This window comes from Haliotis rufescens, unplaced genomic scaffold (genome assembly GCF_023055435.1).
Source record: "Haliotis rufescens isolate VD_foot unplaced genomic scaffold, xgHalRufe1.0.p SCAF_20, whole genome shotgun sequence".
Lineage (NCBI taxonomy): Eukaryota > Metazoa > Mollusca > Gastropoda > Lepetellida > Haliotidae > Haliotis > Haliotis rufescens.
Window position 1 is genome coordinate 6,171,565 of NW_025963891.1, and position 27,483 is coordinate 6,199,047.

Genomic DNA, 27,483 nt, shown 5'->3' on the forward strand with positions numbered 1-27,483 from the left:
CTCGATTATTTACAGACCACCGTCACATAGCTGGAATATTGCTGAGTGCGGCATTAAACAAACAAACAAACATTAGGTCTATATCGTTATGGTTGGTATCTGCATTATATTCCTCACGTACTGTTGTGTAGGCTTGTGCATCCCCTCATCTGGGAGGAAGTGCACTGATTTCTGCCATGACTATTTCACTATCAAAATAACAGAAGACAATGTGAGAGGTAGAGTTTATTCCTCACTGACATCCTCCTGGAGAGGTAATAATAACAAGACATGTATGCTTCATGTAAATGGAATGGAATTCTGACATACAAGCAAAGACAGAAAATATATTTTGTGATCAATCGCCCAACAGACACATGTGAAGAAACAAGTATTTAATGTTAAAATCATGGACAGAAACAGCTCCACAACGGACAAAGTGATTGTAAATGATCTCTTATAAAAAGTAAACAGATTGACATGGATGGACATTCAATTAAGAGATATATAATTCACTTAATGAGCTCCTTCAATTATCCAGTGTATTACGTCGCCATTGTGATAAATATCCTGGATCCAGAGACCCAAGATTCGTTTTTCCATCTGATATGAAGGAAACTCTTAAAACTGTCAAACATTATTACAGCCATGTACAAGAGAGGTTCTCAGGGACCACAATGACATAATATTAAAGACATTCTTTTCCATAAAGTGTATCTACTTTGTAGGGCTGGGACGGGTAACTCTGGTCCTTGGGTCGGGTGGGTACTGAGTAGGACCCGGGTATCCACACAGCTACCTGGACCCAGGGCTGGTCACGTGATATATTGTTGAATGACAAAAAGTCTCTAAAACTCTATGGTTACACTATAAGTCATTAATGTTTGCATTTGTTTCTGACTATGCATCCATTCCTTCTGACTTTTATATGCTTGTATAAAGATAAAACTTCAGTCAACTTCAGTGTATGCATGACCAGTTTGTTTTATATGTGTATCTGAATACATTTTCCCTAGGGCTACGGTCAAATCTTTAGAAACCTACAGCGGGTACCAGGGTAGGGTTGGCTAATAGGGGGGTGGGTACCCGGGTAGTAAATTTGGACTCGTCCCAGCCCTACTATTTTGACACTAACATGTGGATAAGAGATAAGGTTATGGACTAATGGCAACTTCTCAAGGATGTTTGTCAGATTGTTCCTTAAGTTCTCCATAGAGTTTTCCTTTTTTTAAGAACATGATTTATGTTTTTCTAAACAACATTAAACCTTTTGTATGGCAAAGATTCTCTCTCCCCTCTCTCCCCCAGTTCCTAATGCCACAATCATCAAGTAAAGTGAACTAATCCCTGTCAACAATGTGACAACAAAATGCTGCACGTGAAGAATGGATGAATATCTCCATGGACGGAAACGAGATCAGCTGAGAATTTGCGGTCTAAAACAGACCTTCAATTGTGACCCAACAAGCTTGACAGGACGGCAGGTACCATGAAAACAATAAGCTGTAAACAGTAAAAAATATTGCTTCTATTTCTAAACTTATAAGGCATGTGGTGACTGACCTCACAAGGTGTCCCTGCCAGGAGTGCATCCCAACAGCTGGGTGTCACGAAGCGATTCTTGTCTCACACTTCAGGCTTGTATTATTAATTTCTAGTTCTTAATGGCAAGGGCAGTTAGCTCTAATGCCATTCACATGTATAATATATTTTCATATGACCAGTGAACCAAAACTTGGATTCTGTGTTCAAGACGAATGAAAGATTAAACCTTGCATCACTTCGTGTTTGCTTAAACCTAAGGTGTGAAACAAAAGTCTTTATTTTTGTTTTATTTTATGACACATCCTACCTTAGTCTCAAGCAGCAGTGCAAATGCATGAATATCATGTCTACTTATGATGGTAAAAATTCAACAGATCTGATCATCACAGAATCATAACAATGCAGGATATTACTGATATTTTTGACAGTTGAGAAAAATATACATCAGAATACTTGAATAAACGGGTCAACAAACTTTCTACTCTTCAACTCAAACCAAGATGCTATATTCTATCCTGCATCAACATTTCTTGGTAGTCAGACTGGTGTGTCTACAGAGTTCAGTCTCGTACAACCACTGTAGCCCTTTTAACAAACTAATCAAGGACACATGGTATGGTTGTGAAGATGTTAAGCTGACCTTTCTATCAGACTTCCATCCCCAGGTGTTCTACAACTCACAAATTATGACTTTTATTCTTGAAATCTAAATGTTAAGACAAATCGTTTAATTCAATTGAACCCAATATATTCACAGATCTCTTACTTCAACAAACACCTCTGCATATTTTCTTTACCCAACACATTTTGCCTGTTACACTTGAAGGGCGTTTCTGGCAGGTGCTTGCTGCATCGAACACATTACATCAGGATGAACATTATCACAGAAACAGCCTTCACAACAATTTAAGGAACTTATTTAAAACATTTGTCATTTGATTACTACAACCGTGTTCATCCAGTTGATAACAATGTCACATTAAATTATGCACAACTATACACGAGCCTGTACAGATTGATAGGGTGCCAGACATATACAGCAGGCACAAAGGCAACACATGGCGGGCAGGGAGCGAGGTGGAGCCATTGTCAGCCAGCACCACAGAGTCTCATCTCCGCTTCAACGGCACACTTGTCTTGGGACGGAGAGCTAGAAACAAAACATGATGAAGGAAAATGAAGTTATCTTGTAGGAACATTTCGACAACAGTTGGGTTGTGAACATCCGGACCATGTTCCACAAAGCGATCTTAGATCTCTGACTTTTGTTAGCCTATGTATTGGAGTTACTAAAACCTTAGTGCTAAGATTGTTTTGTGGGATGGGCCCCTGGATGAATTGTAGTTCAAAGTAAGGTGTGAAACAGCTTCCCGAGGCAAGAGAGTTAACTGACTATAAAAGTCCAGTTTCCACCCTTGCCGAGCTAGGCTGGTATTATGGAGTTACATTTTGGCTGCACTAATGAGTCTATGCATAGTCCAATCAAAATCTCGCAATGAAATCGAAATTCGGTTCGTAAACTGTCGTGCAGATTTCAGTCGATTGCGGATTTGCAAAACATGTGCACCGCCAACTCGTTGTCAACAGATATTTTCCAAACCTTTTCATGTTTTAATCAAGGTGCTCGCGTGATTTGATGCACTTCGTAATGTAAGATTTGTTTTATCACAATGTAGATCTTGATTATTGATCAGATCGTCTTGACTGGGTGCCGCCATTTTGTTTGAAACAAATGCAAGTGATGGAATTGGATTGGTCCATAGGAGAGGCTCAGAAGGGACATAACTCATAATAACCATTGGTGGTGCTACGATCGAGCCCATGAATTCCAGCCTACTTCGGCAAGGGTGGAAACTGGACTTTTAAAGTCAGTTAACTCTCTTGCCTCGGGAAGATGGGTGTGAAAGTCCAGTGTCCTTGTCACAGCTCTGATGTTGCCCGGCTAAAGGTAAAGATTTAGGGGTCCCCAGATTAAAATACTATAGCAACAGACCTCGTGGAACCATGAACCACCCTTCATTTCAAATACAAGTTAGTGATTTGCTTTGATAATCTCTCAGCAATAAGACAGCAATGACAGGCCGCCCACCAACAACAGGATTCACACATTGTGGAACTAGCAGACTGTCCTGGAGAGCCCACTAGGCTGACCCTTGTGAAACTCACTAGCTTTCAGTAGATGGAAATAGGGCGACTCCAGAGTGAAGATACACTCCATAGTTTAGTGAAAAGAGATGCACGGTATGATGATATCATTGACACGCCGCCCAGTACATCTGAACCTTGGGATCGCAGGGTTGGGTTTCGAGAAGGGTTAACATGTCTTTCATCAAACAAAAACAAATCTGCAGCGGATTTATTGGTCATAAATAACAACACTAATCATGTAGGTAGGTAGGTATAAAAATGAGTTCAGTGTAAAAGCAATAAACTTGACTGACATAAAAGCTTTGCTGAACAAATAACTTCATGAATCACCGAGGTTTAGGATTTGCTTCATAAAACTATGTCTTTTTGAGGCTCTTCACGATTACATTATTTGTGGGGTGGAGGAGAACATCTTAAAACTTCTCTTCCTTTGAACACTTGAACCGCTCCCCAACCTTGCCCTGTGGACAGACACTAATTACCCTAGATGACAGGCGCTGACTTACCTTGGTTGACGGGTTTTCCAGTCTGGGCTGACTTGGGGTTGGTGTACTTGCTGACGATCTGCTTGTCGTTGAGCAGCTGGATGTCCTGGTCCTCTGTCTGGTTGCTGCAACACAAACCCGGTGTATAGTAGCTTTAGCTCGTCAGATACCACAAGTATTCACTCGTTTCATAAATTGGTATTACACGGGAGCTTGTTTAGTATTCTATATGTATCAGTCTATGCAAACAGCTCGTATAAGTCACAGGGCAAACAGCTCGTATCAGTCACAGGGCAAACAGATTGTATCAGTCAGGGCAAACAGCTCGTATCAGTCACAGGGCAAACAGCTTGTATCAGTCAGGGCAAACAGCTCGTATCAGTCACAGGGCAAACAGCTTGTATCAGTCAGGGCAAACAGCTCGTATCAGTCACAGGGCAAACAGCTTGTATCAGTCAGGGCAAACAGCTCGTATCAGACAGGGCAAACAGCTCGTATCAGTCAGGACAAACAGCTCCTGTGGCACTCCAATCCTACAAGTGCCACAAACCAGACCTCCCTGGATGCTGCTGCAGACTCACCTGATGACCGTGTTCTTCTCTCTCCTGAGTATTTCCTTGTTGTCTGTGAAGAGCACTGTGTGGTACTGCTGGGAGCCCTGGCAGTGGGGCAGGATGCCGCGGGCGCCCGTGGTCACCGCCTGAAGGCGCCCATTGTACACCAGTAGGTCGTCCACCAGAAGCTGTCACCAAGGAGGAAGAAGGGAGGGGTTATTGCAAGTCTCTTTCAGGGAGAAATCATTGTCAGCCGTGTACTTAGAATCTTTTGGATAGGTCACATTTAAAGAAAATGTTCCTTTTATCCAGCTACAATGTGTTTCTATCTGGAAGATTGTAATATATTCTGATTGAGTGTCAAACAATGTTTTTTTACTTGCTATGTTCTGTGATCACATGACGTACACACAACTCACCGCAAAGTCCTTCACCCCTCTGTTGGGTGTCTTGCTGTAGTTCCATAGCTTGATCATAGAGATGGTGGTGGGCTGGTCAAATATGATGTAGACACGGTTCACCTGGAGAAGGCAATGGCGTCATGTCAGTGTGTCACTATAGAAAGGACATCTGGATGTCTGGAAATTCTTTTTTAATTGATTGCATTCTCCTCTCAGAGAAACATAGTATTCTTGAAGCAGTAACCAAACACCCAAAATCCCAGCTCCCGCTCCACCACTCTCACTGCTCATCAACTAAGGGGTGGTTGGGTAGCCAAGTGGTTAAAGCGTTCGCTCATCATGCCGAAGACACAGGTTCAATTCCCGACATGGGTACAATGTGTGAAGCTCATTTCTGGTGTTGCTGTGATATTGCTGGAAAATTGCTAAAAGGGCATAAAACCATACTCACTCACTCACTCTCATCAAATAAAAATGTCTACAGGGCATGTGGGAATGTCTACTCCAGGGCATGTGGAAAGTGGGTACAATGTGTGAAGCTCATTTCTGGTGTTGCTGTGATATTGCTGGAATATTGCTAAAAGCGGCATAAAACCATACTCACTCACTCTCATCAAATAAAAATGTCTACAGGGCATGTGGGAATGTCTACTTCAGGGCATGTGGGAATGTCTACTCCAGGGCATGTGGTAATGTCTACAGGGCATGTGGGAATGTCTACTCCTGGTCATGTGGGAATGTCTACTCCAGGTCATGTGGGAATGTCTACTACGGGGCATTTTGGAATGTCTACTCCAGGGCATGTGGGAATGTCTACTCTTGGGCATGTGGGAATGTCTACTCCAGGGCATGTGGGAATGTCTACTCCAGGGCATGTGGGAATGTCTACTCTTGGGCATGTGGGAATGTCTACTCCAGGGCATGTGGGAATGTCTACTCCAGGGCATGTGGGAATGTCTACTCCAGGGCATGTGGGAATGTCTACTCCAGGGCATGTGGGAATGTCTACTCCAGGGCATGTGGGAATGTCTACTACGGGGCATGTGGGAATGTCTACTACGGGGCATGTGGGAATGTGTACTCCAGGGCATGTGGAAAGTCTACTTGCTAAAGATTGCATACTAGTCTCTGTTGTCTACTTTTTAGTGAGTGAGTGAGTGAGTGAGTGAGTGAGTGAGTGAGTGAGTGAGTGAGTGAGTGAGTGAGTGATAGAGTGAGTGAGTGAGTGAATGTTGTTTAAACATCACAGTCAGCAATATACCAGCTATTTACACACTCAGGCAAAGTCCGATACAGAATCCCCATGGCGTCTACTCACTATAGAGGGCAACACTGGAGCCAGCCACATGTGCTTCCCATCGGTCGTGTCATTCTTGCCGTCGATCAGCTTATCAGGTGTGCGGACATCATTATGGATGTTGTCAAGGACGTTGCAGCTCTCGGGGAAGGCAGATATATCTGAAGTGAACCATAGTTGTCTCAATGCCAACGGCTTATGCAGAGCACCTTACATTCTGAATATGTAACCTTGCCAACAATGCTACATGATATACAGAACATTATGCTGTACATGTGGCTGACTTACTGTTGTCGGTGAGCTGTATGAGGTTGAAGCAGGAGTCGTACACCTGGAGGCCGTTGAGGCCCACGTAGTACTGGTCTCCCCAGGCGGTGAACAGCTGCAGCTGGTAGATGACTGACTGAGTCAAAGACAACAATGAACTGAGACTGGAAGGGAGAGTTAGGTAGGGGAGGAACAAATCAACATCACCTACCTATCACAGCAAACTGTTCTGCATTCTTCTTTCAGAGGCATAATAGAACCTAAAGGTCCTCATTTAATGAGAGATCGTTATTTGCTCATCCTTATACTTTTACCTATCACCCCTTTCAAGGTCGTCTCACAATCATCAGCCCTAGTGACCAACACCCTTTCAAAGTCGTCTCACATTCATCAACCATAGTGACCAACACCCTTTCAAAGTCGTCTCACATTCATCAACCATAGTGACCAACACCCTTTCAAAGTCGTCTCACATTCATCAACCATAGTGACCAGCACCCTTTCAAAGTCGTCTCACATTCATCAACCATAGTGACCAACGACCTTTCAAGGTCGTCTCACACTCTAAAACCATAGTGACCAACATCCAATGCAGGATGTCACATATAAATCATCCATTACAACAAATGAATCTGATTATAGCATGAACACTTTCTGTTGAAGGATACATCCACAAGGCATCTGCACCACCTCATATGATATACTCGAGTCCACGCCCACCGAGCTGAGGACAAAAACATCATAGAATGAGTGAATGAATACTGCTCACATAAATCATCATAATTATTCAACTTCATCAAAAAGACCAAGACCCCTGTTTAACACCTCATGTGTCCGTTGAACAACACACCAGACACCTGTCTAACACCTCAACACCTAACACGTCTGTTGAGCAATATACCGGACACCTGTCGAAAACTCACCTGGAGGATTGTGGGTAGCTGTTCTGGGGCCTGTGTGTTGTGGAGAGGCTGACCTCCTGGGCAAAGTCAAAGTGACAGTTGCCTGGACCCTTCCTCAATAAGTAGCCCTCGTCAGGAGACACCTGCTTCCCGTTGATCCGGACATGCATCACTTTGGCCTGATGATAGAACAGGTTATGTAGAGTCAACTTGTCTGTCAGTTCTGACACCATTGTAGGTGTCCCCCAGTACTGCCTCCTCTGTAGGTGTCCCCCAGTACTGACCCCTCTGTAGGTGTCCCCCAGTACTGACCCTTCTGTAGGTGTCCCCAGTACTGACCCCTCTGTAGATGTCCCCAGTACTGACCCCTCTGTAGGTGTCCCCAGTACTGACCCCTCTGTAGGTGTCCCCAGTACTGACCCCTCTGTAGGTGTCCCCAGTACTGACCCCTCTGTAGGTGTCCCCCAGTACTGACCCCTTTGTAGGTGTCCCCCAGTACTGACCCCTTTGTAGGTGTCCCCAGTACTGACCCCTTTGTAGGTGTCCCCCAGTACTGACCCCTTTGTAGGTGTCCCCCAGTACTGACCCCTTTGTAGGTGTCCCCCAGTACTGACCCCTTTGTAGGTGTCCCCAGTACTGACCCCTCCATAGATGTCCCCAGTACTGACCCCTTTGTAGGTGTCCTTCAGTACTGACCCCTCTGTACTGACCCCTTTGTAGGTGTCCCCGAGTACTGACTCCTCTGTAGGTGTCCCTCAGTACTGACCCCTCTGTACTGACCCCTTTGTAGGTGTCCCCAGTACTGACCCCTTTGTAGGTGTCCCCCAGTACTGACCCCTTTGTAGGTGTCCCCCAGTACTGACCCCTTTGTAGGTGTCCCCCAGTACTGACCCCTTTGTAGGTGTCCCCAGTACTGACCCCTCCATAGATGTCCCCAGTACTGACCCCTTTGTAGGTGTCCTTCAGTACTGACCCCTCTGTACTGACCCCTTTGTAGGTGTCCCCGAGTACTGACTCCTCTGTAGGTGTCCCTCAGTACTGACCCCTCTGTACTGACCCCTTTGCAGGTGTCCCCCAGTACTGACTCCTCTGTAGGTGTCCCCCAGTACTGACCCCTTTGTAGGTGTCCCCAGTACTGACCCCTCTGTAGGTGTCCCACAGGACTGACCCCTTTGTAGGTGTCCCTCAGTACTGACCCCTCTGTAGGTGTCCCCCAGTACGGACTCCTTTGTAGGTGTCCCCAGTACTGACCCCTCTGTTGGCGCCCCCCAGGACTGACTCCTATGTAGGTGTCCCCCAGTACTGACCCCTTTGTAGGTGTCCCTCAGTACTGACCCCTTTGTAGGTGTCCCCCAGTACTGACTCCTCTGTAGGTGTCCCCCAGTACTGACCCCTTTGTAGGTGTCCCTCAGTACTGACCCCTCTGTACTGACCCCTTTTTAGGTGTCCCTCAGTACTGACCCCTCTGTATGGACCCCTTTGTAGGTGTCCCTCAGTACTGACTCCTCTGTAGGTGTCCCTCAGTACTGACTCCTCTGTAGGTGTCCCCCAGTACTGACCCCTTTGTAGGTGTCCCCCAGTACTCACCCCTCTGTATGGACCCCTTTGTAGGTGTCCCTCAGTACTGACTCCTCTGTAGGTGTCCCTCAGTACTGACCCCTTTGTAGGTGTCTCCCAGTACTGACTCCTCTGTAGGTGTCCCCCAGCACTGACCCCTTTGTAGGTGTCCCCAGTACTGACCCCTCTGTAGGTGTCCCCAGTACTGACCCCTCTGTAGATGTCCCCAGTACTGACCCCTCTGTAGGTGTCCCTCAGTACTGACTCCTCTGTATGTGTCCCCAGTACTGACCCCTCTGTAGGTGTCCCGAGTAATTCACCCCTTTGTAGGTTTCCCCCAGTACTGACCCCTTTGTAGGTGTCCCCCAGTACTGACCCCTCTGTAGGTGTCCCCCAGTACTGACCCCTCTGCAGGTGTCCCCCAGTACTGACCCCTCTGTAGGTGTCCCCCTGTACTGACCCCTCTGTAGGTGTCCCCCAGTACTGACCCCTCTGTAGGTGTCCCTCAGTACTGACCCCCAGGCCCCCATACTAACCCCTCTGTAGGTGTCCTCAGGTGTCTTGTTGTAGTTCCAGATGCGGATGGCGGACACAAGCACCTGCTGGTCGAAGTTGATGGTGATGGTGTGGCTGTTTCCTGGTGTGAACGGGATCAGCCACATGTGCTCGTCAGACAGGGTGATGTTGCTGCCATTGATCAGTCTGCAGTCAGAGAGGAGAGATACGTGAAAACTTCCAAATTCTTATTTCCTCAATCTTTGTTTAGCAATTCCTAAACCTTTCTTCAGTATTTCTTTTCTGTGAGCATTTTCTGAACCTTTTTTTAGCACTTCCCTGACTTCACTATTGTTTCCCTGACCACAACGCCAACTCAAGAATTATGCAAATACTGTACACAGCCATGAAGACATATTTCCATTGGAGTACGAGACCAGTCTGTTCGTAGACTCACTCATACCGTCTGAGTTGTAGTGAGAGATTGACCTACTTGTCGAGTGTCCGGTCATCGTGTTCATGTCCAGGCAGACCGTGCAGATCCCGGGGGTTGGCAGACACCATAGACATCTTCAGTGGTATTGGCTCCCCGTCCTTGTCTGCGATCTCGAGGCCAGACAGACCCAGATAGTGCATGTCTCCCCATGTAGCAGTGAAATCTAGTTCCAGCCCTACAAGTATATACACAGACAGTGAGAGACACTCATAGGCCACAGTCAAGTCTAGTTCTACAACACCTGTATACACAGACAGTGAGAGACACTCATAGGCCACAGTCAAGTCTAGTTCTACAACACCAATATACACACAGTGAGAGACACTTATAGGCCACAGTCAAGTCTAGTTCTACAACACCAGTATACACACAGTGAGAGACACTTATAGGCCACAGTAAAGTCTAGTTCTACAACACCAATATACACACAGTGAGAGACACTTATAGGCCACAGTCAAGTCTAGTTCTACAATACCAGTATACACACAGTGAGAAAACACTTATAGGCCACAGTCAAGTCTAGTTCTACAACACCAGTATACACACAGTGAGAAACACTTATAGGCCACAGTCAAGTCTAGTTCTACAACACCTGTATACACACAGTGAGAGACACCTATAGGCCACAGTCAAGTCTAGTTTTTAAACACCAGTATACACACAGTGAGAGACACATACAGGCCACAGTAAAGTCTAGTTCTACAACACCAGTATACATACAGTGAGAAAACACTTATAGGCCACAGTCAAGTCTAGTTCTACAACACCAGTATACATACAGTGAGAGACACATACTGGCCACAGTCAAGTCTAGTTCTACAACACCTGTATACACACAGTGAGAAACACTTATAGGCCACAGTCAAGTCTAGTTCTACAACACCTGTATACACACAGTGAGAGACACCTATAGGCCACAGTCAAGTCTAGTTTTTAAACACCAGTATACACACAGTGAGAGACACATACAGGCCACAGTAAAGTCTAGTTCTACAACACCAGTATACATACAGTGAGAAAACACTTATAGGCCACAGTCAAGTCTAGTTCTACAACACCAGTATACATACAGTGAGAGACACATACAGGCCACAGTCAAGTCTAGTTCTACAACACCAGTATACACACAGTGAGAGACACATACAGTCTACGTGGAAGACTGGAGATGCCCGCAAACCTCAAGGTGCCATCTGAGTACACCTGCAGACAATGCTGCTACTGCCACATTCTTGACAGTTCATCAAAAGAAGCAAATTGTGACTTACGCTTAGTCTTATAGACAATCAGATCTCCATCGTAGGTGACCATGCTGGTGGTGGGTCTCGGCGTGGTCTGCGGCTGTTTGAGGAGGCCTCCCGCTGCCCGCGTGAACGGCCGCTCCTGGACACAGAATGCAGATTGTCAGTTTTGTTATTCGGCCCATCCAAACACAAGGTTGATGGGTCGTTTATGTAGGGGTTTCCTTTCACAAATCATATATAAATCAGAATAGATAACAACACACCACTATTCATTTCCAATCTGAAACCTTCGTGTTTGGTTGGGGGAAATGCATGCCTTCAACAACCTCCAACCAGACTGAGGCACCCTGCCCATAGCATCCTTAAAAGGAGAGAGTGATTCTGGTTTAATGCTGCTTTCAACAGTATTTCCGGTATGTGTCAACTAGTCAACTAACGCCGCATCAGCATTCTTGCAGCTATTCGCGGCAAACTTGTGGAAGGCCAGCCTGAAGTAATGTAGGTCTCAGATGTTTACTACGTTGGTGAAACCCGCGAGCGTGGTTACATAGTGCTGGCAAACCTAAAAACATCATTGGAGTGAATCTGGGTTCCAGGTTTCACAAGTTCTTGGCATTTCCGAATTTTTTCCAAGTCTAATGACATTCACAGATCAATAATTAGCTGAATTCCTAACTAGTTGCTCACATCATTGTCAGCTGTGGTGGGCCTCTCGAAGGGGACATCGTCCTCGTCATCGCTGAACATGTCCCCATCGTACGCCTCGTCGTTCTTCGACACCTCCTCAAGGATTCCCTCGTCCATGGTGAACAGAATCGTCTGAAATGGTACAATGTCAAACAATTGTTATCTAATGATATTTCATCGCTTATAGAGGAGATTGATCAACTTACAAACCAACTGCCGACAGCTGCTATGGTATTCAACAAATAATTAGCCACATCTGCTCATCCTCTAACTTATCTCCAAGCAAACAGACACTATCTGGTGAACATATTTCTCAACAGCTGGCACAAAGTTTGTTTGTTGTTTTACATGGCAGACAGCCATGTTCCAGCTATATCACAGCAACCTGGAAACAAGGCAAAAAGTGTGCAGGGCTAACTAATACCCCCGACCTCAACTCCAACATATTTCAAGTTCAAAACATGAAAAATGCAATATTTTTTCAGATAATCCACCTATAGAAATCAAACTTTGTAATGCACATCTCCAATTAGTATAGAGAAGTGTTCCTTAAATTTGTAAAGAATCCAGTGGTATTTCTCATGTTATGGGAAGGTTAAAAGATCATATTTTCTCAGAAAATCAACATATCGAAATCAAACTTGGCACTGCACTTCTTCTATTGGTATAGTAAGTGTTCACTAAGTTTGAAAAGAATGTATGCAGAAGTGTTTAAGTTATAGGTCACACAAAAAAAGTCCTCAGAAGTACAGACGCACAAACAGGCGGAATTCCTTGGTATAAATATATAGCCCCTCCCTTTTAAGTCAGGGGTATAGTAACCAAGTCGGGGCCAGACAAAGCAGAGACTATATGAATGAGCATGTTCCAAGTCACCTGGGCATGAGGACACCCAATCCACCAAGCCACCTGGGCATGAGGACACCCAATCCACCAAGCCACCTGGGCATGAGGACACCCAATCCACCAAGTCACCTGGGCATGAGGACACCCAATCCACCAAGCCACCTGGGCATGAGGACACCCAATCCACCAAGCCGCCTGGGCATGAGGACACCCAATCCACCAAGTCACCTTGGCATGAGGACACCCAATCCACCAAGTCACCTGGGCATGAGGACACCCAGTCCACCAAGCCACCTGGGCATGAGGACACCCAATCCACCAAGTAACCTGGCCACCTGATCCATGTTAGCTGCCTTGCACAAGCAACACAGTGTTGAGGCCCGAGTCTGACCCACGTCTCTCCCCTGGGACAGTCATGTAAGCAATCTGCTGTACTCACATCACCGAAGGCCTCGGTTCCGCCCTCCACTCCGCCACATGCCCGAGCAATCTCTCCCTTGAACACCACCTGCTTGTCCAGGGTCATCGTCACATCCTTCGCTCCTCGGTAGGAATGGATGCGGGACTTGTTGTAGTTCTACACAGGTGAAGGAATTTTGAAAGTAATTCAAAAGTTATTTTGTCCTTTTTCAATTAATTAAATCAGAATTATTATTTTTTTATTTGTTTATCAATTTGTATAAATCAGTTAAAAAGAGAAAGGTCATCTGTCTTGGCAAATGTATTTGTGTTAATTGAATTGGAAATATTCTTTCCACTAATAGTTTCATTACACAATCACACAACACAGTGAAATCAACATAAGGTTACCCTCATAACCAAAGCAAATCTTTAAGTATTTGGTGTCTATGACAGCCATGACGTGTGTTGAACAAAAACACTAACAGTATTTCCAGTAGGTATGCCATCTATGTCAGCCACGACACACAGGCTAGGACGACCTATGTCAGCCACGGCACACAGGCTAGGACGACTTATGTCAGCCACAGCACACAGGCCAGGACGACCTATGTCAGCCACGGCAGACAGGCCAGGACGACCTATGTCAGCCACGGCACACAGGCCAGGACGACCTATGTCAGCCACGGCACACAGGCCAGGACGACCTATGTCAGCCACCGCACACAGGCCAGGACGACCTATGTCAGCCACGGCACACAGGCTAGGACGACCTACCCAGATTCTGATCATGGCAATCTTGCAGGGTTTCTCGAAGGTCATAAACACTTTGTGGTCACCAGCCGGGGTGAACGGCGCCAGCCACATGTGCACATCATCCCGCGTCCTGTTCACACCGTCGATGATGTTGGTGATGACGCGAGGGTCTTTGTGGTAATCAGGAAGCTCGTTGATGTCTTTCGGTTTGGCCGAGATCTGAAGAATCATTGGTTAAACAGGATTACTGCAGCAGAACTACTGAATGAAACAAGGCAAAATAGTTAGTGGTTTTAAACATCATTAGCATATTTCAGTGTTATGTTAATGTGGGAGGAAAACCTGATGCGATGAAGGCCTGACAAACCAAGAATCAGGAATCAAACCCATGATTACAAATCTTACATGACAAAGGTGTGAATAGGCCACCCAAGCTCCTGTGACACATAGATACATGTGACTTTGAGAAATAGAGACATGTGCTACCCTGACCTGTTTGATGGTGACAGGTTCTCCCTTGCTGGAGAAGATGTCGATGCCGGTGAGGCCAACGTAGTGCTGGTCCCCCCACGTGGTCTTGATGTTCATAACCAGCTCCTGACCATAGGGCAGCTCCGGGATCACAAAATTCTCATCCCTGTCAACAAAACATTGTCAGTCACCTGAGAACAGTTCACATCTGTCATAACTCTCATTCTACTCATATAGTCACGTCTTGCCACAATCCTGACCCATGAAGAGTCACCTCTGACTTGCAACCCACACAAAGAAGGGAAGTTACTAAGCATATCAAAAAGAAGTATTGACAGTTTCTACTAACTGACAACTTTGAAATGTCTCTAAAAGATTATCATGACAATCATTTTACCTATAAACACGGTATCACTCACTGATCAGCTTAACCTCTACAACAGATTGCCAACAGACAGTTTACACACAGCGTGTACTCACTGATCAGCTTCGTCCTGGGCGACAGCTTCATCACCTGCATCTCCATCCCTCCTGCTTCCACTCAAATACTCCTCCATCGCTCCATCTGCTAAACAGAGGGAGAGCATTACAGCTGAGACAAACATTTTGTCCTCACATCACGCGTTGTACACTCATCCCTGCTGATGAGAGAGGAAGTCGGCTTTGTGGACAAAGCATCATAGACCAGTGGAAATTATGAACAAGACAGCCTGGCCAAGGATCATAAATAAGCATGAATTGGAAATTCAAAGCCAGCAGATCCACACCAACTAAAAGTTGGGCAGCCATGCTTGTGCTGCACTTACGCCCTCCTCCATCTATAGACAAGCAACCTTATTGCTGTTTGTGCCGCACTTACCTCCCATGTCTACTGACAAACGACCCCGCTGCTGCTTGTTGAACAGGGACAGTGAACCCCACTCCTCCTCCAGGTTGTCGTGTGACCCCCGCCACCGGGCGCGATTCTTCTGTATCCTCATCATGGGCGTGGCCAGATCGTCCGCCTCGGCTGCTCAACACATGGAGGATGGAGACGTAAGACAGCAGGAAGATGGATCAACACAAGGGTTTATATACTCAATATATACTCAATGGTACAAACACTAGGCTGAAAATGCAAAAATGTCCTGCTCTACCGGTAACACCCATCACTCACACAATTTTCATAAAAAAATAAATGCATTAATTTGTTACTTGACATTTCACCGCGCAAAACTCCAGCCATACAAGGAACACAGAACCAAATGTCGCGGACAAAACCTGGTTCCTGGATGTAGGACCGCTATCTAGATTTTGTTTACTTGTTTGCCACACTCAGAAATACTCCAGCCATATGCTGGCAGCTTGTAAATGATCAAGTCTGGACCAGACAATACTGTGATTGATTGTTTGAACAACAATCCAAGCCATTGGGGAATGATTATTATCACCCAATCCATTCGGTCGCCTCTTACGACCAGCATAGATTGCTGGGGACCTATTCTAACCAGCATTTTCCATGGGGTTGATAACATTTCATCAGATAACACTGGACCTTGATAATTGACATAATTTCTGTAACCTTTGTGAAGGCTTGGGAATGATGATGTAACTATTTTTGTCTACGTACGGGAGTTGTGAACCTCATACCTCTCTCAGCAGATGGGGAGGCTGCTGCACTTCGGCGGCCATCTTTGTCCAGCACTGTGCTGAGGTGGTCGACCCTGTAGACAAGAACGTCCGCATCCATCAAGTACAGGTGCACATGCTCAATGACCTAGGGCCATGCTTACTCAGGCCTTTTTTAAATAGCTTGGCTCAGAATTATTTTGTCTCAAGCCACAGGGATCTTGGATGAAATATAATAAATCTAAACATAGTTCCCCTGCACTATAGCTCATCTGTCTACAGTTTTAATGTCAACAAAGACAGACACATAAACTTTTGCTATTGATATTCAAATATATTTTCTAAATTTGAATGATTTGAACAACATGTCATGAGGAGAATATACAAGCCAAAGTTTAACTCTCTCAGTCTGGCAGTTTCTGAGGAAAAAAGTTTACAGAGGCAAATACCATTTGAGAGAACAAGGTCAAAGTTCAAAATATTGCCCCAAAATGGAACCCATACCAAATGTTATTACAATCTGAACAAAAAAAAGGCTGACAAATGGCCTTTAAGACCTTTGCAATGTTGAGGCTGAGGCAGCCATTTTGAAAAAATCGCGTTAAAACCTCTCAAACATCTACAGGTTTCATTTTTTGTGGAAACATGCAGTTTCACATTATGAAATTTTGGCTTGTGGGAACGGTAAGCCTTGTAATTTCAGAAGACAACATTTCACAGGCGGGATATGCACTCAATGATCAGTGACTGGGAATATAGGTATTGGATACAGTAAAATCTTGACGCTTTGTTGATCAAGCTCCTGGAGACGACTACACTTTTTGTTTTAATTACTCAAGTCATTATCACAGTTGATTTAGTAAAACCTGTGCGATTCGTTCAGGTGCAGTTAGCCAATAAAACAGTGCACAGTGACATCATCAGGTGAAGGACGTGGTTATCTAGCATTGTAACATATCTGATCTACGAGGCCATCAAGGAGTGAAGAAAGGTTATACTGTGTTGGCTGGTAATATAAACAAAATGACTTCTTATGCAATTGATTGATATTCTTTACATATGTGATCTATTGACAATTGTAGTGCAGAGCCATGGAGCCAAGCTGTGGAGCCAAGCTGTGGAGCCACTCTGTGGAGCTGAGCAGGGGAGGACAGTACTAAGACATGGTACAGGTCACAACAAGGTGTCTGGTCAAGAATACACAGCACTATCTAATGCTTCGTACAACCAGGATGGCAGCTATTGTACTTGGCCTAAACAACGCAGTGTCAGGAGTGTCATGTGACCTCAGGATATTGTGTCCCACTCTTGTTGATCCACCATTATCTCTGTCGGCCAAAGAGCAACCAACTCAAGAACATCAGCTGACAACAACGCTGGGTGAGGTACTGGCAGGTGGTTCTATTGCACCAACGCAAGGAGCTGACAACTGCATCTTTATGGGAATATTAATCACTATTCAGCATGAATGGTGCCAGCATGTGGCGCTTGCTTGTGGTGGCAGCTTGCTGCTCTTGGTGAGGGGAGTGAGTGAGTGAGTGAGTGAGTGGTGTGTGATGCTGAACAGTGGATCACTTATAGCAATGTGTCAGCAGAACCTGGGAGCAGCATCCAACGTATTGCCTTTGTCTCTGAATACCACCCTGGTGAAACCACAAGCATGGTCATGATGCTGACTGACCAAGAATCATATCAATGGGGAGAAAGTGGGGTAAGAACCCATGACAAGCAGGTACTGTCAGAGTTAAAGGAAACAACTCCATATCAGTGTAAGCACAGAACAAGACTCTAATCTAGGCTTCTGAGTCTAGTTGCCACCAAGGTCTACTGACTCTACTTAGCCCTACAACTGCAGAAAGCCAATGTTAAAGTGACAACAGCCTAAGCGCTTAGATCATACGTAATACGTGCAAGCGCTAAGATCATTACGTGCAAGTTGACCCTTGTCCTGCCTTAAACGGAATCAGGTAGTCAAACAACCCCACCTTGGACATCCTGACTTGACAACATTCCGTAGATTGTGAGTCTGTTCATCCAGCAGTAGATAGGTACTTGGGTTGTAAACTCCCCAAGGAGCTGAGTGTGAAAACACTATACTGCCTAACAGACAGATTGGGTTGTATACTCCCCAGGGAGCTGAGAATGCAATATGAATGCACACTGCTCCTTAGATCTGGGTAATAACGCTATCATAAACTCCACACACACGTCAAGTGTGGAGCTTGGAGACAGGCACGTCGTTATTGAACTAATTCTTTCATCCAATCGAGAAGCACAGGGGGCTTGCATCTCTCCCCTCCGGGGCTAGCAGGGTTCATCGGGGGCGACACGAACTCAAAAGCAAAAACACCACACTATGTTAAAATGGCACCGCAAACATTTGTGCAGAACAATCAAACAGCACACAGCAGTAGCAGTGTTCGAAATTAAGCATGCAAGTCAAGGGGTCCTTGTTATAACGTTATTGGAGAAAGAATACTACAGAAGGTAACCTCAGGACCCCAGGACCCCCTTAAGTTGGAACACGGAGCAGGTGCCCTGCAGGTGGGCAAATCCAGCATGCATAGTGTGACCAGACAGTGTTAGTGACACCCTATACCAACGTCTAGGTAATCAGTCTACCCTGCTTGTGGCCACACCCCCATGTCCTCCAACACAATAGGGTCGCTAGCGTCTTGCCTCGACTTCTTCCCAGGCTTCCCTGGCTGGGGGGAGGGGCTCTTCCCCTCAACTTGCCCCGCCCTGCTGGCTGGAGGACTCTTGAAGCGATCTGTAACAGGCCATGAAGATCATAGTAAACTTTCATGATTCAATATTACACGCATAGACAGCAATAGAAACTAACTGTAGTATAGCTTATAATGATAACACATAGCAAAACCCTTAAAAATGACAAATTTCTACTTGTCCTTATGATACCTTAACTATTGGGCACAATTATATTTCCAAGAAGTCGGTGAATATTGGCTCATACACATGTGCTGCTATAGAAAGATAGCTTCGTGATTCTGACCATGAGAGATAAAAGCCTGAAAGGACAAAACTACACCACATTTGTTTGCCCTACCTTGGACATCCTCAGCATTCAGCCAGGTGGGCACATCCTTCTTCCTCTGGGACTCACTGCAACACAGATGGGCACATGTAGGGCACATGTTGGGTCACATGTGATGGCTAAAGGTAGGAGCACATACTAAGAGGATATGGAGGCACAAAGTCTTGGTACAGGGTGGTGTCATATGTTGAGGCACACTGTGGCAAGACATGAAGGCCTATATCAGCATAGTCCAGACAAGCAGTTTATGTAACTTAACTAATTTAGGAAAACGTATCACTTGTCTTTGGACGAGTGGCCATGTTCAACCTGCACAGCGGCAGCACAACAGGATCAGGTGTCTTTAAAGCAAAATCATCATTAACTGCTCATAGAAGTGAGCAATATCTCAATCTCATTAAAATCAGATCTTAGTTCTCACTATCGCTAAACAAAGATTTGAGGACATCCCATTATGGGTCACGTCAGAACGACATTTCATCCAACCAATCAAAGCGTCGCTTACCAGATCATGAAAGTGACAGACGGAATGTGTTTTCTAATCATGCAACCTCGAAATATTTAACAGGGGGTAATCCGAACGACAGTTACGGGTTTTATGATTATATCCATACAATCTAGGCCATCTATAAGCCATTCCAGAATGTTCTTTCCATCAGTTTTAAATTTTTTAAACGAGAATATGTCAAAATATGTTTTGCAGCGTAGTCGCCAGTTTGAAACTAGTGTCATAAAGCTCGAGAAAGCCGCTTTCTGATTGGCTAATGTCGATTTCTTGTCAGTCATTTCATTGATCGGTCAAAGTTCGCGAAAGGTCGTTCTGACATGAACCGTAATGGGATGTCCTCAGATCTTTGTTTAGCGGTAGTGAAAACTAAGCTCTGATCTTAATGAGATTGGCAATATCTCAGCTACTTCATGGTATGTTAAGTAATATCTGGGCAAGGCAAACTAGTGGCTGAAAGGATGATCTGTGAGTGACAGTGCCTACCCACCTCATCACCATTTTAATCAGCTCAAGGGTGAAAGACAGGGCAGGTATTATTCGGACCTAAGAATCTATACAGTTATTAACCTTACTTGAAGCAAACAAAACTATGATTTTTAAGAACTTTCAATGAATTTACAATGTGATGACACTTTCACCGTAAACAATGGTTAGCAGTGTGTAAAAATTCAAATCATCAAATAGTGGAGAGTTAGTACTTTGCAACAAAAACTGCAGCTTAAATTCTCATGTTACAGTAGTTATCATGACAAAGGGAGGCAACTGTGAGGGTCATTAGTGTCCAGATGCTGGAAGGTGGGGTGTGCAGACACAAACAACACAAACTGCAACAATTGCAACAAATCTGTAATCACACTGCATTACTGGTCTGCATGTTGCAACATGTTATGTAACCACTTTGGTCTGCGGGGATCTGGAGGTAGGACGCACTGGTTGATGAGGGCCGACTCTTCATCGGGGGAGCTATAGGGGTCATCACTGCTGTCACTGGAATAGATGCACCTGAAGGTCGTCAAGACAGGGCCAGAGAGAGTGTGTTGGAGAGGAGGGAGTGAACTGAGAAGAGAAGGGAGGAAAGAGGGAGAGGAAGGGGAGGGCAAGAAAGGGGAGAGAGTGAAAGAGGGAGAGGGGAGAGTAAGGGAGGGGGGAGAAATGAGAGAGAAAGATCAAGAGAAAAATGGGGAAGGAGAGAAAGGGGAGAGAGTGAAAGGAAAGAGTGAAGGATGGAGAGTAAGGAGAGGGGGAAATGAGAGAAAGAAAGGAGAGAGAAAGGGTAATAGCAAAATGAGGAAGGAGAGAAAGGGGAGAGAGTGAAAGGAGGGGGGAAGGAGAGAAAGAAAGGAGAGAGAAAGGTAGGAGAAAGTAAGTAAAGAAAGGGGAGAGAGAGAGAAAGGTAGGAGTGAGAGAAACCACAGAAAAAGTCTTTCAAAAACTTTCAGAAACTTTCAAAAACACAACATCCTACACCAACATAATCAGCTATGACAGCATCACATTCTAACAGCAGCTACAAGTGGGTTCAAGACAATGCCAGCCTCCGGTCCCATGAGATCACTATAGGACATCCTGCACCAGCATCCTTACCTGATGTTCAGGACAATGCCAGCCTCCGATCCCATGAGATCATTATAGGACATCCTGCACCAGCATCCTTACCTGATGTTCATGTCCTTCAGCTTCTGTAACATTGGGGTGTCATCACTGTCTCGAGGGAGGGGAGTTTTGCTGGGCGTGGCCCTCCGGGGAGAGGGCGACGTCCCTCCCCGCCCATCCTCTAGGGGGGCAAGAGACTTGGGTCTGGCTGGTGGAGGTTGTTCTGCAGACATGTTTGGGGTCTTCTTGATGGGCCCAAGGGGACTTTTCGGGTCCAAGCTGGAAAATATAAGATTCTCATTAGTAACAGTAACTAAAACATCAGTGCAGGACATTATATCAGGGTTAAGCATCACACATTTGGTGAAATACATGTTACAATATTTTCTTTTATTTCTTTATTAGAAAGGCTGTAATATAATTGTTGTTTTATTATATACAGTAACTCTCGATATCTCACTATTGTTGGGGATTAAGATCACGACCACTCGTTCTAGGAAAGTGCTTTATACAGGTATTGTACATGTTCTGGTAACTTTACACACAGATGATGGAATAAAGTAAGAACGTAATCAAAGACAGGTAAACTTTTCAGATGGAGGAGCCACATCTCACCTGTCGCTGACAGACCGGGATGTGTCAGTCTCGGAGTTGTGGCCATCCAGGCGGGCTGCCAGTCGTTTTGGCTTCCGCGGAGTCTTCACACGCCCCTTCTCAGGCATCTTTAGCCCATCTGGGGAATATAAGAGTTGGTGCTCACGGTGTGTGCTACAGACGGTACAATGGTAAACCCAGACATGCTCTTAGCTATTTTGGCTTGTGTGCATACCCTTGCTGAGGCACTTTAACTTAAGTCACATCACCTGGATATTATCTGGATCTGAGGGATGGATGGGAGTGGATGAGAGTGGATGGGGGTGGATGAGGGTGGATGGGGGTGGATGAGGGTGGATGAGGGTGGATGGGGGTGGTGAGGTAGGATCATGGAGAAAAGCATGGGTTCCTTGGGACCTACTCTACCCTTAGAATCCCAACAGAGGACATAGGAACATATGTTACATGTTGCGTAACTGTCATTAATGCAAAGATTGATGCTACTCACACTATGTTTAGGTCAGTTAATGAAATTTGAATAGAAAAAACAGTGGATGAGACTGTAGCTAGCAGCTTTGTGCGACAGGAGGTGAAACTGTAGCCAGAAGCTGTGTGATACAGTGGGCAAGACTGTAGCTGACAGCTGTGTGAGACAGTAGGTGAGATTGTAGCTTGAAACTGTGAGCGACAGTTGGCGAGATTGTAGCTTGCAGCTGTGAGACAGTAGGTGAGACTGTAGCTTGAAACTGTGAGCAACAGTTGGCGAGATTGTAGCTTGCAGCTGTGAGACAGTAGGTGAGACTGTAGATTGAAACTGTGAGCGACAGTTGGTGAGATTGTAGCTTGCAGCTGTGAGATAGTTGGTGAGATTGTAGCTAGCAGCTGTGTGAAACAGTGGATGAGACAGTACCTGAGTAGCGTGCAGCTGTGTGACAGTGGGTCAGACAGTAGCTAGCAGCTGTGAGACAGTGGGTGAGACTGTAGCTAGCAGCTGTGTGAGACAGTGGGTGAGACTGTAGCTAGCAGCTGTGTGAGACAGTGGGTGAGACTGTAGCTAGCAGCTGTGTGAGACAGTGGGTGAGACTGTAGCTAGCAGCTGTGTGACACAGTGGGTGAGACTGTAGCTAGCAGCTCTGTGAGACAGTGGGTGAGACTGTAGCTAGCAGCTGTGTGAGACAGTGGGTGAGACTGTAGCTAGCAGCTGTGTGAGACAGTGGGTGAGACTGTAGCTAACAGCTGTGTGACACAGTGGGTGAGACTGTAGCTAGCAGTTGTGTGACAGTGGGTGAGGCTGTAGCTAGCAGCTGTGTGAGACAGTGGGTGAGACTGTAGCTAGCAGCTGTGTGAGACAGTGGGTGAGACTGTAGCTAGCAGTTGTGTGACAGTGGGTGAGACTGTAGCTAGCAGCTGTGTGAGACAGTGGGTGAGACTGTAGCTAGCAGCTGTGTGAGACAGTGGGTGAGACTGTAGCTAGCAGCTGTGTGAGACAATGGATGACACAGCAGGGACAGTCTGGACAGTGTGGCCACAGTTCCTCATGGTAGCCATCTCATTATCTGCATCGCCCAGATAACTAACACCGATCACCAAACAATGGTTCCTTTGACATGATTATGTACACACAAAGGATCAAATATTGAAGACATACAGTGATAGTCAAGACCAATGCCACTCACTGACCCAGGAGATACATTGAAAGAATGATGTGTTCTCCCAATGCCACTCACAGACCGGCTCCACTGTGACAGTCAGTGACCACTGTCAGAGATCACTGATGTGTTAACTCCACATGAATTCTTCATGCCAACATGAGGACATCAAGAACATCGACAGCCACTACACTCACAAGCACTCTCCCTGACAAACTACTGATAAACATGACCTGGGTGTCGTTGTAAAAAACAACCTTAGCTACGATTGTCGTCGGTCCATGTTAAAGTATGGGAATTACAATCATCTTAGCGCTAAGATCGCTTTGTGTAACGGCACCCTGACCATGATGTTAACACAACAAACTGTATATTTTAAGATTATCAACCAGTAAAACATTCGTAATGACTACAGTAACAATCTGTTTCCATGAGTGACAGAGACTGTATCCCCTGGTCATGCTATAACATGTATATATACAACTTACAGCAGAAGCCCCTTCAGCTCTGGCAGGACAATCCAGGACAAAATCCACAGATTACAAATGTGACGGACTGACATGCACACTTTGTCATGTCCACACAAGAAGTCTGATTGAAGGTATCGTTGGAGTCAGTCAGCCGTGATAAATGACTTTCTAACTAGACAGTGTTCAATAGACAGAGCTATCTCTGGCATAATGCCAGGCGACACTGATAGCACGGTGGCAGTGTGTACACTGGCGTGTGTGGTATTGGTGTGTTGTGAACCTAGAGCTTAGGGTCAACCTGACCCATGTGAATTAAGTCTGCACCCTCGAGGAGGTACTGTACACCCTCGAGAAGGTACTGTACACCCTGATGCCATGTCAGATAACACCTAGTCTCACAATTGTCTTGACAACAAATCACATCATAAAAGCTGACAAAGAAAAATTGTATGCATTGTAAATGATTCTTTCAATTTATTTTTATCCACATTCATTGCGGATGCATATTATTCTGAATATTGCTCCTTCAATCAACTGGTTAGATTTTATTTTTATATCCAAAAATAGTCAAGTATATTTTCAAGATATCAAATATATTCTTTGTGATACAAACATATTGGTTTGAACTCCATAACAGCCTCTAAAGCCTCTGAATAAATCTGTGTGACAGATCATGGTGGACTAGAAAATGAAAGGTCCAAAAGTCTGCTGTTTCTCATTTCCACTGATAACCTGGAACATCGGTTCCATCCATTAACTGTACAGGGTCAAGGTGAACAACTCAACACATTTCCTGGGACTCGTCAAGTCATCATCACTGGCTGATATCACAAGTGTCCGTAACAATCTCCCGATTCATATTATAATCATGTTTTAGTTGTGTAAACATGACTTGTATGTCAGTGCTAACAAGATCAATAAAGAGAAAAAGGCTTCAATACTTCCAATTATACATAAAATATATCTCTGAAGTTAGGAAATTAAGGATCTTAAAGAAACATCCCAATTTGGGAAAAGTAATGTTTTTCCTAAATTTTCCTGCTACAGGTAGTTTAATCCTTGATTTCTATAACAAGAGAACATTAATTTGTATTCTCTGTGCCCTACACAAAAAGTGAGTTTGGTTTAACACTTTATAACAGTATAACAGTATTTCAGTTATATCCACCAGGTCACCGTGATGTGGGAGGAAAGCCTGAAGTGAAGCAGGTCTTAGGTTACCCATGAGCACCCACACTAAGGGAGGGACATGTTGACTTTGCTCAAACCTCCAGAGGTGTAGGTTATCTGTCCTTCATCTTATTGACGCTTGAGGGACACTTTGTAGGTCGTAAATTAATCATTAGAAATGGTTCATGGATTTTGTTCTAACAGAGGTGACTCGGAGACTCCACTGTCACAGCCCTTCAGTCCTACCTCACACAAACCTACAAACTGGAAACCCAGAAACCTGAATCAACCCAATCTCCATCACGACACCATCACTCTGTATAAGACACTTATACCATGCATACTAGAGTTCATGGGGATGAAAGTTATAAACAAAAAGTACTATACATGACATGTCTAAAGTCCTCTTCTGTGTCCCGAACTTTCATAGTATATACTTATGCTGAGGGAGACTACAAGTTTCATTTCTCAACCTTCATCAGCTGCATTATGAGCTGCTGAGCTTTTGGGAGGTATTTCAAACTTTATATTTCAAATTTAACATTTCAAATTTAATGTGTCAAATTTAATATGTCAAGTTTTGATAGACATGGGTTATTTATTTAGGGGGTCAAGGGGACTCACTGTCGTTAATTGAAGGGGTCCTAAGTTTGTAAATGAGAGCCCGAAGCTGGGATATTGCTGAGTGTGGCATTAAACAACAAACAGAGAATGGGGGTCCCAGAGAAATGTCATAATTTGTATCAAAGAATATTGATTCAAATAAACAGCTATATTCCTCATTATCCTCAGTGTTTGATGAAGATGCACTCGGAGACACACTCGAACTGGCCCCACCAAAACTCATTCTCAAATCTTGTTGTGTTGCCATGCTTGTGAACACATACTTGCTCCAACCTATCTTAGACAGCACACTACCACAGGTGACATAAGATTGTGGATCAGTGGTTGGTAGTTAAACACTGACAGGGAACATACCCAATGACATGAAACTACAAATGCAAGCGCTACAAGACTGAAGAATGCAACTGTGTATTGTATCCTTTACATAAGGACATTCATTTTACATAGTTCAAATCATTCATTCAAAAACAATACAAACTGTCTGCATCCCAGTGGATGCATGTTGTGTTTACTTTACATCTGTTTCCAATTTCTGTGGCTTAGATTTTGCATCTGGTAAATTCTTAGATTTTCAAAGCCATATACAGCTATGAAAAGGCAGGGGTAAGGTACAATTCCTTATATGGAAGCTCATGGTGACAGTCACTGAGTTGGACAACAGATGAAGGATGGTTATTGTTGGCACACCTGCATCGCAGAACATCTTTACATGTGCCCTGTGACAACAATGGACATACAAACACTTCTATGTTCGCATAAAGGTTCATCTGCTCTCCTGTGAGCTGTTGTTAATCTCTGAGACGTGACGTTTGTTGTTTAACGCCATACTCAGCAATATTCCAGCTATATGACAGTGGTCTGTAAATAATCGAGTCTGGACCAGATAATCCAGTGATTGATATCATGAGCATCGATCTACGCAATTAGGGTACGATGATATGCATCAACCAAGTCAGCGAGCCTGACCACCTAATCCCGTTAGACACCTCATACGACAAGCATAGTCGCCTTTTATGGCAAGCATGGGTTGCTGAAGACCTGTTCTACCCCAGATCTTCACGGGTCTGTTAATGTCTGTGTAGATTTGACCCTAGTTATGTCCTGTCACCTCCGGTGTGTACTGACAGTTAAAGTAGAAATCAAGTTAATCCTGTCTTCATTGATACAAATGTCACTGAGACATCTGTCGTCATGGATCATAATATTTGGAAAAACTTGACCAAGGTTATTTGGTACCTGATTAAATGTAAATCCAACGCTGCTTCTGGGGGCGGAGGGGTGGAGGGAAGTGTCTCCTCTGTCTCCATATGGAGGACTGGAGGGGATTTCTTCTTTCTTGGTGGCCTGCCTTCTGCACTGGGTGGTGTGCGGGAAGGGTTGGGGCCGGAGTTAGTGCCTCCTGAGGCTTAGGCTTAGCCGAAGCTATGCCCAGAGGCCTCTTCCTTTGACCTAGGTCAAAGGAGATGGAGAGGGTGGCGGTCTTCGACTTGTATGACTTGAGAGAGTAGTCGCCAACCCGGTAAGCCAGCAGGGGCTCCAGGATGGCAACTAGCTCTCTTGGGAGTGACTTGGAGAGGTCTCTCATTGTAGCGTGGGTTTGCGAGCTTAGGAGGACACGTCAGCACAGGGCGAGTGTCCAAGCCGAGATGACATCCACTTACTTACTTACTTACTTATATTGGAGAT

At 45.0% G+C, this 27,483-nt stretch overlaps 1 protein-coding gene across 3 annotated transcripts in view; it reads right to left on the reverse strand.

The window, feature by feature from the left end:
- Positions 1-212: 212 nt before the first annotated feature.
- Positions 213-27,483, reverse strand: part of LOC124150431 (katanin-interacting protein-like) — a 56,003-nt gene continuing 28,732 nt past the window's right edge. The window contains exons 18-40 of one of the 3 annotated variants that reach the window (XM_046522461.2): positions 21,906-22,023; positions 21,354-21,569; positions 20,562-20,684; positions 19,202-19,257; positions 18,757-18,904; positions 16,156-16,229; positions 15,386-15,535; positions 15,007-15,091; positions 14,548-14,692; positions 14,077-14,274; positions 13,340-13,477; positions 12,055-12,186; positions 11,392-11,506; positions 10,124-10,301; positions 9,672-9,837; positions 7,600-7,757; positions 7,345-7,400; positions 6,698-6,808; positions 6,431-6,570; positions 5,131-5,232; positions 4,739-4,899; positions 4,179-4,282; positions 213-2,674 (exon numbers count right to left, since the gene is read on the reverse strand). In XM_046522461.2, the coding sequence (XP_046378417.2) occupies positions 2,634-2,674; positions 4,179-4,282; positions 4,739-4,899; positions 5,131-5,232; positions 6,431-6,570; positions 6,698-6,808; positions 7,345-7,400; positions 7,600-7,757; positions 9,672-9,837; positions 10,124-10,301; positions 11,392-11,506; positions 12,055-12,186; positions 13,340-13,477; positions 14,077-14,274; positions 14,548-14,692; positions 15,007-15,091; positions 15,386-15,535; positions 16,156-16,229; positions 18,757-18,904; positions 19,202-19,257; positions 20,562-20,684; positions 21,354-21,569; positions 21,906-22,023 (2,915 nt within the window). In that variant the 3' untranslated portion in view covers positions 213-2,633. Of the gene's footprint in view, positions 2,675-4,178; positions 4,283-4,738; positions 4,900-5,130; positions 5,233-6,430; positions 6,571-6,697; positions 6,809-7,344; positions 7,401-7,599; positions 7,758-9,671; positions 9,838-10,123; positions 10,302-11,391; positions 11,507-12,054; positions 12,187-13,339; positions 13,478-14,076; positions 14,275-14,547; positions 14,693-15,006; positions 15,095-15,385; positions 15,536-16,155; positions 16,230-18,756; positions 18,905-19,201; positions 19,258-20,561; positions 20,685-21,353; positions 21,570-21,905; positions 22,024-27,483 lie in introns of all 3 variants that reach the window. The other 2 variants (XM_048400792.1, XM_048400793.1) reach the window with 2 other exon arrangements.